Here is a 13,703-nt window from a genome sequence, read left to right as displayed (position 1 = left end):
AAAGTAGACTCTGAGATCAAAATTCGGGCTAGTGGAACTGGCGGCGAACAGACAAACATCGTTTACTCAATAAGCAGAAAGTTTGCTTTTATGCAAATCAAACTTCAGTGTCAAATCTGAGGAGAAAGAGTTTGTGGGGATATTCTCCAATTACACTCAGCGAACGCATATAGCTCATTTCGCATTTAGTCCATAAGAGTTCAAAGAGTGCAACATTCGCACGATTCGGCTTCCAGTATTCATCATGGTAGTTTTGTGTTTTCATTATCGCGCTTTCGACTTTCTACAGTGCCCTTTCCAGCATTGTGGCTTTTGGAAAATTGTCCAATTTGAACGTAGAAATGATACAGGCTGAGGATAAGCCTCATATGGATTTTTTTATGCCCATCGTTCCCTTAAAGCCATACAGCGCATCCTCTTAAAGCCATAAAGCGTATTCCCTTAAAGCCATACAGCGCATTCGCTTAAAGCACACATTCTTAGCATGCGCATTCCCTAAGCTAAAGTTCCTAGCCCTACAGGCGTTCCCTTAAGCATAGTCCTACCATACAGCATATTCCCTTTAAGCCATACAGCGCGTTCCCTTAAAGCCATGCAGCGCATTCCCTTAAAGCCATACAGCGCATTCCCTTAAATCCATACAGCGCGTTCCCTAAAATCCCACAGCGCATTCCCTTAAAGCCATACAGCGCGTTCCCTTAAAGCCATAGAGTGCGTTCCCTTAAAGCCATACAGTGCGTTCCCTTAAAGCCATACAGCGCGTTCCCTTAAAGCCACACAGCGCGTTACCTTAAAGCCATACGTGCGTTCCCTTAAAGCCACACAGCGCGTTCCCTTAAAGCCATACAGCGCGTTCCCTTAAAGCTATTGAGTGCGTTTCCTTAAAGCCACACAGCGCGTTCCCTTAAAGCCATACAGCGCGTTCCCTTAAAGCCATTGAGTGCGTTTCCTTAAAGCCATACAGCGCGTTCCCTTAAAGCCACACAGCGCGTTCCTTTAAAGCCACACAGCGCGTTCCTTTAAAGCCATACAGCGCGTTCCCAGCGCATTCCCAGCGCATTCCCTTAAAGACTTAAAGTCACACAGCACGTTACCTTAAAGCCATACAGCGCGACTATTGAGTATTAGGCTTTTAATACGATTAGCTAACCCACGGGGGTGCACGAATGAAAATACCACAGTTCAGAACGCGGAAACAGTTTTGTATATTCAGAGATAAGCTCATGTATGGAAAACTATAGAAACTTAAAATAAATTTGACGTAATTGTAGTTTGGTTCCGTTATCTCCAGACCCCTGTCAGCTTATCGGCCATATATGAACTACATAAAGACGGAGTTCCTGACCAGCTGTTCAAATGAGTAAAAAGTTTACAAATTTGTTGTGATTATCACAGCTGAGATAAAATTTTATTTCTTAACCTTTCAATTTACGATTAAGTACTTTACTAAACAGAAAATTTACTATGCACGCTTCGCAGCAATGACTGGATAAAACATTAAAATGTGTTCATTGTGAGATTTGTTGGAGTAATTCAAATCTAACGACCAAACTGTGGAAAGGTGAACAGTAATGCATGTTAATGGAATTTAAGTCACGTGTCAAGTTTGATCAAAATCTGCACAATCATGATGCAGAGTGGAAGAGGATATCTTGTCAAATATTTCGCTGCAGTTATCGTCCTTGTTTTCATAATTTGTATAACTGTGTACCTCTCCGTCAGCAATCAAAGTAAGTATATGTATTCTTTATGTAAAATCCATGCAATGGATGTATTTAAACTTCGCACGTGTTATTGCAACACTGTAAAAGAGTGTCAGTATTGGTGGAATTCCATTCCTAAAAACCATTGCCGAAGTATGCTGAATTAGTGTTTTTAGACATTCTTGTTTCATGGCTTTCGTCTACACTTGCAAAATCTGTGCTAAAATTCGGAGATGTTAAAATACCATGCATTAAAACCCGCGTTCATAAATGATAACACGAAAGTCAAAGAAACCACTCGTAACTGGGATTCGGGCCGGTCCTCCAGGTATCGTGCATTATATTTTACGAATCCTTAGTTACAAGTGATGTCTGCTATACATAATGTATATATACGCGTGCACATTATGCTTTGAACCATTGATTCCTCTCTTTGTACGTATGTGTAGCTGTTACTACAAATATATAAACTGACAACACCAAATTCGTCGTCGACTGAAGGATGCCAACATGTAAACTGATTTTCCTCCCTTTGTACGTATGTGTAGCTGTTACTACAAATATATAAATTGACAACACCAAAGTCGTCGTCGACTGAAGGATGCCAACATGTAAACTGATTTTCCTCTCTTTGTACGTATGTGTAGCTGTTACTACAAATATATAAATTGACAACACCAAAGTCGACGTCGACTGAAGGATGCCATCATGTTCTCTAGTTTTTGCTGTGTTTCACAACCATGTTTAAATTCTCCCATTGGTAATGTAGAGGTATGCTTAAATTTACAATTGCACACGATAGAAAAGCTATTTTGTGGATATCTCTCCCGCTTACCAACCGCGAACCGTGCTCTAATTTCTCATCACACACCTGATACCACTATACTTTCATCGGTACGCCAGCAAACCATGCTTGATTTGCTGATTATTTCGACGTCCGCATACGAATTACTTTAACCAATAAAATTGAAGCCATGTTAACCAGTTAAATAATTATGTCAAGATATCTTAACGATACGAGATGTTTAAAAAATGATTTGAACAGGGTCAGCACAAGTCTAAAAACAGCATGCTCTATTTAGAGAAACGTGACTCTTGATTGAACTGCCATTCTTTCTGTATGAGCTAATTAGAAATCTTATCTTTAAACGTTATGGTTTCGCTTTAAGTCTTTTCCTATTTACACATAATACATTAAAATAAAACTGAAATAAAATCTTATTTTATCGTCCTTTCAAAAATGATATTAACATGCAGCATGGTATCGGTAAACTGTGCCCACAGTTAGCTCCGCAGATGAAGCACAAGAGATTTCTAAGCCAGGGCTTGTAGATTTATATGATATACCAGCTTGTGGGTATGTTCTCCCTTATTGTCTAATGTTTAAGGCTATTTGTTCTCCATAATTCTTGGATGAAGTTGCCCGATTCTGGTGAGAGAACAAATTTGTACCGATGACTGTATAACTAAAATGATGCTCAAAAACGGGTTTGTGTCAGGATACGAGTTATATAACCCAGGGAAGTGCCTTCGCCTTTAGTATCTTGAACAATGACATGGGTCCAATCGCTAAGGTGACTTTGTCTTAGACTAGCAGACAAACGATGTAGAATGTCCTTGGTTAAAACGTATAGCTGGTGGGACCAAATATGTCATATATAAAATTTTCCTTTTACCTTGCGTAAATGATTCGTAAATGATTTTAATTACGAGCTAGATAATCTAGAAGTTGGTCTACTACCAGAGAGCCAATGTGGCTTCCGCGCAAACCGCGGGACTGTCGATACGGTGTTTGCAGCCCGTCAACATCAAGAGAAATGCCAGGAACAGCACCAGGTCTTATACACAACGTTCATTGACCTGACCAAGGCATTTGACACTGTAAGCAGAGAAGGTCTGTGGAAAACCATGGCCAAGTTTGGATGCCCTAATCGCTTCATCGCTTTAGTTCGTCAGTTCCACGATGGTATGATGGCACGAGTGCTAGACGATGGAGAAACATCCAATGACTTTCCTGTGAGCAACGGAGTCAAGCAAGGTTGTGTGTTGGCCCCTACTTTATTCAGCATGATGTTCTCCGCTATGCTGACCGATGCCTTCAATCACGAAGACCCAGGTGTAGGCATCAGATACCGAACTGATGGCAAACTCTTCAATCTGCGGCGACTGAAAGCTGTCACAAGGCTGAAGGAATCCATTATCCGTGATCTGCTGTTTGCCGACGACTGTGCCATCAATGCAACAACAGAGCCAGACAGCACTATGTCAACCAATTCTCCAGGGTATGTGACAACTTCGGGCTTACCATAAGCACAAAGAAGACCGAAGTGCTTCACAAACCCGCAGCAGGCAAGCCATTTGTCGAACCCAGCATACATGTGAACGATGCTAAGCTGCAAGCCGTCGACAAGTTTACTTACCTTGGTAGCACCCTGTCGAAAGCAGTTCACATAGATGATGAAATCAACTATCGTATAGCAAAAGCCAGTGCTGCATTTGGGAGACTACAACCCACAGTATGGAAACGTCGCGGCATACATCTCGAAACAAAGATAAGTGTCTACAGGGCTGTCGTGATCACAACAATGCTATATGCTTGTGAAACATGGGCAGTTTATGCCAGACACGCCAGACGACTGAACCACTTTCACTTGACCTGCTTTCGCAAGCTGATGAATATCAAGTGGCAAGACAAAATCCCAGACACTGATGTACTCACTCGAGCTAAACTCCCCTCGATATATGTCATCCTCCAGCAATCGCAAGTACGTTTGATTGGTCACATCTGCCGCATGCCAGATACAAGTATCCCCAAACAACTTCTGCTGGGTGAGCTAACTGCTGGGACTAGGTCCTTAGGTGGTCAGCGGAAATGCTTCAAAGACAGTCTGAAAGCATCCCTGAAGTCACTTGGATTTGACACAGACACATGGGAGGAATTGGCGAAGGACCGCACAGCATGGAAAACAGCAATATCAACAGGAGCCAGAAACGCAGAGACAGCACGGTTGGAGGAGTGCAAGAGTAGACGTACGCTTCGCAAGATGAGGTCAACGAGCACCTCAACTACAGACACTGAACACAGGTGCCCGCCCGGATTGGCCTGAAGAGTCACTTTCGGACACACCGAACCCAGGCAACTACATAGAGCATGATGTCATGGTCATCTTCGCTGAGCGATGGACGAACATCAGATAATTTCAGGGATCAGGCAAACATCACTCAATGTTTCACCTATCAACCTTCAACTAATGAAATCAGCTCAAACTCCTATAGGCTGGAAATACTATATTTAACTGGTCTTTTCGTCGAAGTTCCCGTCAGACAATGTGTTTGAATCAACAACATACGAGTCCTATCGCATAGATGCTCAGCATATGTCTTTTTAATTAAAACTACAACTCTATATGTTTGCACTGACTCCTGGATGCTCAGCGCTTATATGCTATCACATAGAGCATTCAACTACAGTATAGGTGTAACCCCGATGCCTTGGCTGTACTTCGCCAATAACACTGAACCTAGTCTATAAGCTGGAACCCACCTACTGTCTAAGTGTATCACCAAAACCTATGCCTCTGCCTCAGCTTTCCGATGCTCAGCCTATATTTGCTATCGACTATAGCATTCAACTACCCTTAAGGTAACCTCCTATGCACTGGCCCTATAGCTCGAAACCTTGATGAAATTCTGCAACTCTTCTTTAGTCTTTGAACTTCAAACGTCTTTTTTTTAATAACTTGTCCGCCCTGACGGTGTAGTTGCAATAACTTACTTATCAAGGTACTGGGATAAATTATTAGTTGAATCCTCGATGTGTCTTCTTCTATCGCTGAACACAGAATGATCCCTCTGTCATCCATCTACCTATTTATACCTTAGCAGATGTGAGCTTTGATTGGTGCTATTTATTGAACTTGTATCTGATTGGTCCAAGTTCGTACATAGCATAGTTTGTTCTAACAAATATATCTGGTTCCTTTAACTATTGTATATAACATAATGTGTGATACTAGGATCCAGCTACCGACACAATGAACCCAAATCAGCCACAAATAAACCAAGTCCTATTATTTACAGCAATTCAACTATAATTATAGCAATGACACAATGAAAAAGGAATCAAGCACTAGCTGTGCTTACTTATTACGTTAGCAATATATCAAATATAAAAATTATTTTGACAGTTTGCACCATTTAGGTAACAAACCTTTATATGCTCGGTACATGTAAATTTTGTCTTAGGAGCTTTATGGGCTATTATATGTTTGAACTGTTCACTGGTCAAAAGTGACTGCATACGTATAGTTATGAGAATGTATAATACTATGTGAAAAACTTTCGGCTTCAATAATGTGTTGAAAAAATGATTATTTGAAACGTTGCAAGTTATGGACAGCTCAGAAGAAAGCTCATACCGAGCAGACAAAACTTGAACCAGTAAATGAACCTTGGCATAGGCATACTTCATTCACAATCCTTTTTCTACGTTTATACAATTGCTTCAAAAATTTGAAAACAAAAAAGTGTTGTTGAATAGTATGCATTTAAATACAGATCAGCTGAAGTCAGATACTCTCATATTGACACATTTCAAGAAAAGGTCGGCGCGATACTACCTTCGTCCTCAAATAAATGCGAGTATATGCATAAAAGTGTCTTGTTTTGTGTAATAGACATACCAGGAGTGAAATAATTTCCGCTTTACCCATGATTTACGCACACATGCACTAAAGGATGATTGGATCTGTTTATTAAGGACATTATTCGGTTAGATATTGTTCCTTACATGTTATCAACCAGTCCAAAAGCGCTTTTCAACATAACACTTGGCTAGAAACTACAATTTGTAGAAATGCACACCAAATGTGCTTCGGATATCTTAAGCGATATATATCTGTTTAATGAAAATGCATAGGTGATACAGCATACTTTATATCTTTTTCAGAAATATCCCCTTCTTTTACCGTATTCGAACCAAGTTCGGATGGCGTACCATTGGCAGACGGCGAAAGTAAGTTGTGTTTATATAAAAAAAAATCAGGAGTCAGCAATTGATTTCATGTTAGAAGCACGAAGAGAAAAACTCACCCAATATCCCCTACTTGTTTTGCAAATACATTTTTTTATTATTTTTTTTATTCTTTAGACACCTGTTGCCTACTGAGATTATCCAACGATGTAGCTAGCGTAGATAAAACATTATACATTGAACTCCGGAAAAGGGTCACACTTTCGGAAAGTTCAGCGCCTTTAAAAACTTACCATTTTCAAAGAACTGTTACATATCTTCGTTTCGCTGCATTTGCAATAATGCTCCAGTGTTGAAATTTCACATAACTAGGTTGAACGTAGTTTTCAACAATTGTTTATTTTCATTTCTTTACAAATTGTATTCATTTTAAAGGGAGGCAACTTTTTAAGGCAGAACATGTAATGGTCAGGTTGATTGTTGGTTAAGATGTTGTTCGTTTATCAAATATTTCTGTGTTTGGAAGATATACTCCTAACCCTCAATGGAAATCCATTCATGATGTATAAATTTAGGATTGACAAACATGGATATTGCTTTGAAGTTTGAAATGAGATATTTTGCAAACAAGATAGTAACGAAGGTTAATTTTTGCTTATCTGGTAGAAAAAGTCAACTCTAAGAGTGGTAACCAAGTTTTTCAATGACTTGACCTAAATTTTGACTCCAGATGAAATATGGTCAGCTTGACCCAGATTCTATAGAACTAAATGTTCTGACAAGCTTTCATGAAGTATAAAAATGTGCCTTTTAAGGTATGAAACTTGTTCTAGTGACCTAGTTTCTGACCGCAGATGAATCATTTTCAAACTTGATCTGGATTCATTGGCCATGATTCATGAAGATCAAACAGAAAATTTCACCTATTTAGCTTAAAGAGTGCTTATGGGTTTTTTTTTCTTTTGAAAATTTAAACCTTGTGACCTGTTTTTGTTATCAGACAACCAAGTTACGAGCTTGAACTAAATTTTATGAAGACAAACATTTTACCAAAGTTTCAGGATGACTTAGCTGAAAACGTGATCTTTTGGGCTTTAAAAGGTTTTGTTATGATTTGACCTAGTGACCTAGTTTAGTTAAACACCTTACATAGATTTCATTTAAACAAACATGCTGACCAGGTTTTATTAATACCAGGGTTAAATTGTGACATTTTATAAACAAATGACGTAGTTTCAAACTTCGCCTTAAGTTTATACAGAGAAAAAAAAACTATGAATGTGTGTACAAGTGTAAACAAGGTTATTCTATGATTTGACTTAGTGAGCTATATCTTTTTATCTCGTATAACCAATTTTTGACCTTGACTTAGACTTTGTAAAAGAGTTTTTATTATCATTTGACCTGACCTTGTGACTTAACTTTTGAACTAGATAACCCATTTGAAAAGTGGTACGATATTTTATTAAGGAAACAATCTGACAAATATTCGTTAACTTTGGGTCAAAACTGTGTACACAGGAATATTAACAGTCTAAATTTTTGACGAGAATGGACAATGCACGACGCGGTCACAGCTCACCGGAAGTGCGGAAGTGAGATAAAAGGCCTAAACATTTTTGTTTATGCGTAGTATGGAGTCTATTGCTGACGTTTAGGCTACTAGTGGTTATTTCCATCTATGGTCTGGTTACATTGAGTTAAGCGATATAGCCGTACCTGTGCCGTACCTGTGCTAAACCTATCCTCTTAACATAGACCAGCTTGCTCTTAAGATTTCAATCTCGTGTTTCTGCTATGTACCCAAAGCGGAAAAAACAGCTCCTACATATAGCAAGTTCTTTTCATCGGTCTGATAGGTTCGTGCTAAAAATCTCTCTTGTAAAGTAGGGATTTTCCCGTACATATAAAGGAATAAGATAACAGTGCCGAGTGACTTGGCATACTGTTCACAAGTGGGCGAACGTAAATGCATTCCAGGAAAAAAAGCAAAATAAATCTTAATCGTGCGAACATAATTCATCATGTAAAATATACGTGAAAAATATGTGAAGCAAAACATCCACGCCTTAAAGATAGCAAAATATTTCAGGAGGAGATATACCACACTGTTAAAGTTCTAGGTAATTAAGTAAAGATGTAAATGTTTAGTAGATTATTGTGTTTGTTCAGTTTTACAAATTTTGTTATAGGATGCATGGTATATTGGTAATTGTATAACCGACAGGTTTAATTCCAAGGCTCGTGAAAAAGTGCTCCATTTTGGATAAAAACAACCACTCTTCAGACTTTATTAAATTTATTAGGTGGTTACACAAGATAGAAATATGTTCCTCAATTTAAAAAAAGGTAAACTGGTTATGTTAAAAGGGCCGAATTGGCTTTTATTTGGATACTATCATCTCTTGGAGCATATGGTCTTGTTTGTTTCTAAACAATGTTTCATTAATGTCTTGCTTATTACTTTGTTCGAAGGGTGCATTCAGCTATCTCATTTTAAGAGAAAATTGACTTAATTAAAAGTTTGCTTTAATGGAAAAAAGAAAGAATTGTAAGGAACGGCATTAGTGCCGTCAGGTGCTCTCTATTTATTAACTCGAAATTTAGAGATTACTAAGTCAAAATTTTGAGATCTATAGATCTAATCCGAAATTTAGAGTAACTTAGTCGGAATATCGAGTAAGATATCTCTAAATTTCACGTGATGAAAATTGTAGCAAGTAATACGAGAAAAAATAAACATACCCATATAGTCTATTACAGCAGTACTACTTTTTCCAACTTTCGGCCCGAGCTGTTCCCGTCAAAAATCATACATATTATTTCTCCATAATCATGAGGTTTACTTTGCAGTTTACGTGGATGACTCAGAGGCCAGAAAACTATTCCATGAAGTTCAGATTTTCTGCTGGATTCTCACGACGAAAACTGGGGTAGTAACAAAAGCAGCCGGTGTCAACTTCACGTGGGCACCAAGATGTAACAAGCACGTATTCTTTGCTTCCGCTTACGGTGATGAAACTACACTTCCACCGGTGCCTGGGATGCCGGTCACCCCAGCAATGCAGAAAGTGACAATTGATCTCAGTGCTGGAAAGCGGAAAGAATATACAACAGCGAATGGTGACAATTTCGCGACAATATCTATCGGTGACGTCATATTCATTGACACACCGGAAGGATATCAAAACTTGACAGAAAAGTCAAGGGAAGTTCTTCAGTATCTATACCTCACGGAATTAAATAACTTTGATTGGTTCCTAAAAGCAGACGATGATACATACATGATTATGGAAAATCTCAGACATTTACTAAAGGGTTTAGACAAAAAGAAACCATCTTACCTCGGGTACCAGCTAGAACCGTCGTGGTATGATTCACCTTATATGAGTGGAGGGGCGGGGTATATATTCAATAAGGCGGGACTTAAATTATTGGTCGAAAAGGGGATACAAAGCAAAGGAACTTGCAGAGAAAGTGGAAGTTTTGAGGATCTCGAAGTTGGCCGCTGTGCTATTAAATCAGGTGTTATTATTTATAACTCTGTTGATAAATTTGAACGGGAAACATTTCATCCAGATAGAATTCATGACTACATTCCTGGACCTCCGCCTCAATGGCTGTACTATTATTCAAGAAATAAACCAAAAGGGGTAAGTTGTCGTAAGAGAAGGGAGAAAATTCATTTATTAAAACAAGTAGAGTGCGTATCTAATTGCTTCCCTTTATTTAATTTTTTTCATGATAATGAAACTGTTATATAATAATATCTGTTATATTTAAACATTGCATGTATCTTCGTGTCATGACAAGGAACTGGCTTGATCCAGAGTCTTTTAGGGCGAGGGCGAGGGCAAGGATTCTGCAGATGTTATATAAGTTAACGCTATTCTAGCATAGCGTTCGTTTTACATTTTAAGCTTATATATACTAGACAGAATTAGGCCTCAGCTTACAGATTTGGTGCAGTCGTTCTGCGCATGTCACAAAATCACTATCCTCGGAGCGCACGACAAAACACGCAAATATTTGCATGTACCCACGTATTTAGTGTATAATATGTATAATATTCTGACTAAAGGTTAGGGTTAGGATTACTTTACAATATATATAAATGAAAGATACTAATCCTTCAAATTGTGGTAGACTCCGATATATACCGGAGTCAGTAATATAATTCTGTTTTTAGTCTAAGAAATGGCGCTTTCACATAGGCACCAGTCTTGTGCGTAACGTCAGTGCATTAACTGATTCAATATTTGTTCTGTGTATTTTTAGGGTTCTGAGTGTTGTAGTCAGCTAAGTATAAGTTTTCACCGAATGTCGACGCAAGATATGTTAGTGTTTGACCATCTACTCTACAAGACCACAGTTTATGGCCGTAAGATGGCCGGAAGTTTCTCACAGTTCTTCAAATATGGCGCCGTCCGGCAACTACCAAATGGCATACCTACGATGAAAACGTCTGCTTAAAATCTAAATTTCAAGAGCGGACAAATGAAATGTTTTGAAACATAGTTGAGGAAATATTAAGAGTTGTCGCTCCTGAAATTCAACGAAAGTGAAAGAACGACAACTATGTTTGAAAAATGCAAGAAATAGTGTCATAAGTTGATGCATATTAAACACAACGGCAAAACTCGCCATTCGCTAGATTGTCCATATCTAGAAAAATGCTGAAAGTATAGTATACGCTTAAAATAATAATAAAGTTCTTGATAACATTTCCAAATTGAAACAAAGTCAAACAATATACATGTAATCATGTTATTTACTCATTTTACTAGATCTATTTCAGTCCTTTTTTTTTTTGAAAAGTCTAGCATTTACAAATTATTCTAACATGGCTCGATTTGTCTGCCAATTAAACAAAGAAGAAGTTCAATCTCTGTATCTTCCGTGATAAACAGCGATTGACGCGCGGACCAGTAAGAGAACATTATCGCGCCAATTATGACGTCATATTCATACAAGACGTCCGTTCATTACTACTCGCATAAATGAAACCCGGTATAACTTTTATCAAAATATTTCACTGTCCATGTAACAATGAAACCAATCAGGTCTTTTTGTGGTGTGTCGTCTAATTTGCCACGGTCCATTGTTCAGGTGCTTGGATTTTAAACTAGTCTGGTTCACCAAGAAACCAACGGAAAACTGGCTTTATTTGATGGATATCGTCAGGGATGTGCTTAATAATTGTTTGCAACGTGTTAGAATCGAAATAATATATCTCATTTAGTGATTTGCTCTTGAATAGAATCAACGTTTGTCGTTCAGATTACGTCGCTGTTTGTGTGATTTTTAACCTATTTTTCCATAGGAAATGAAAAACGGGCACTTCTGTAATCTCATAAATGGTATTCACCACGTATATTTTCTGAGTTTTTAAAATTGTGGTATGGTGGAATAAATAAAATTATACCTTTGTATGATTAGATATGTCTGGCATTTTGAAATATTATTCACAATGTATATGATAATTACTTTCAGTAATTTTTAAGATATATGCAAACTGCAAGTGGCGGGTTACTGTTTTGTTTAAGTATAGTTGTTCACTTTTGAAATGCTCAGATCAACAGATACCTCAAGTAAACATGTTATTTTTGAAAGTGTGACTGTATGTGAAAGACGCGTGATGATCGCTATCATTTTACTTCACTGAAATTTTTGATGTATATTTTTCATTGACCATAATTATAATTAAACATTACCACACATTGTTCGTAACAAAGAAGCGAATAAACGAATGCTACATTGACTTTCTTTTTCGTTTTCGACAAAGTTCGCAACATCAGGATTGCTAAAACAGGATCCTAAACAAGAGTAGCCTTTAGAATGGCAACAAGGTTATTTATTTTCAACTTTGATTTCATTTTCCTCTAATGTGTTTTCTATAGAAGTCAAACTTAGATTTTCTCAAAGACACGAGACTAGTTGCGTCCACTATATTGTATTCGAAATGTAAACGAAAATATATCTAAAACCAGGCGCGTAGTTACCTATACGCTAGTACGCCCGTGAATCCACATAATTTTGCCATTTTATTTTTTAATTTCTTTTTTACATCTTTATCCTAGATCTAGACTGGATGTGTTCCAAATTGTAATTAGTGTACTATATATGATAAAAGGGGCCTAAATTCAATGCCCGGGTGTTAGTTTTAGAACATGCCCATGGCCGTAGCGAGATACTAAATTTTACCAAGGCAATTGAGTACGCGCGTTCATGGTTGTTTGGTAAATTTGAATGGTAAGGCAAAGCGACAACAGTCAGAGGGGTTAGTTAGGGAGGTTGTGTCCCACACTCCTCCATAGGAGGGTTTGAGGGGGATCCCCCAAGAGAAGTAGGATATTTGATAAAAACACACTTTGTTGCGCTGTTGTTATAATTAAAAGAAAAAAAAACATTACCCTTTTACTCCGCGATCTACCCCGGGTACTTATACCGATTTGTGGTTCGTTTAAAATGTGTCTCTCTGGCGATGGAGGTCACAAGACCTACTTTTTGGGAGGTGTATGAAGAATATTCTTTTTGATGAAGCTTCTTCGAGTAAAATTAAATGTAAAAATGTTCAAACCATTTTCCTTATAAAGTTCCGTCTAATGTTTCTCTCATGCTGAAAAGGACATTAGTTTTCTCTAAAAAAAGTTCTTCTTTTATACAATGACAAGGTGGAAATCATTATAACTCACAACAAAGATAAGAGCAAAATGCGTAACAAATCATCAATACATTATTTGTGACGTTAAATTAGAGTTAAACCTCATTAGGCTGAAAAGAACATTCAAATAGATATTAATTGATGAATACTGCATAAATGAAGTTTCATCAATTGATCATGAAACCACATAACCCCACTGCATTACCTATCGTCTGCATATAATGCTTCGACAGCAACTTAGCGCTTGATATTCTTCAAAATTAGTGAAAATAAACCGCACCGTTGTCCCATCAACATGGTGGCTGATTTCTGCCATTTCGTGTTGTCGTGTCGGCGGGGCGAAAACACGACAACACAAAGACAC

At 37.9% G+C, this 13,703-nt stretch overlaps 1 protein-coding gene across 2 annotated transcripts; it reads left to right on the top strand.

Annotated features, from left to right (window-relative positions):
• Positions 1-1,342: 1,342 nt before the first annotated feature.
• Positions 1,343-12,437, top strand: LOC123539904 (glycoprotein-N-acetylgalactosamine 3-beta-galactosyltransferase 1-like). Of its 2 annotated transcripts, XM_053526997.1 has the most exons (4): positions 1,343-1,730; positions 6,652-6,717; positions 9,529-10,328; positions 10,954-12,437. In XM_053526997.1, the coding sequence occupies exons 1-4, from the start codon at positions 1,628-1,630 to the stop codon at positions 11,146-11,148; spliced, it is 1,164 nt and encodes a 387-aa protein (XP_053382972.1). In that variant the 5' UTR covers positions 1,343-1,627; the 3' UTR covers positions 11,149-12,437. The 2 variants fall into 2 exon arrangements, with proteins under 2 accessions (XP_053382972.1, XP_053382973.1); XM_053526998.1 differs by lacking the exons at positions 1,343-1,730; positions 6,652-6,717 and adding an exon at positions 8,814-9,024.
• The last annotated feature ends 1,266 nt before the right edge of the window (positions 12,438-13,703 follow it).

Source organism: Mercenaria mercenaria, chromosome 16 (genome assembly GCF_021730395.1).
Source record: "Mercenaria mercenaria strain notata chromosome 16, MADL_Memer_1, whole genome shotgun sequence".
NCBI lineage: Eukaryota > Metazoa > Mollusca > Bivalvia > Venerida > Veneridae > Mercenaria > Mercenaria mercenaria.
Note: the sequence above shows the minus strand (reverse complement) of the source record. Positions and strands in the feature narration are given on the sequence as shown.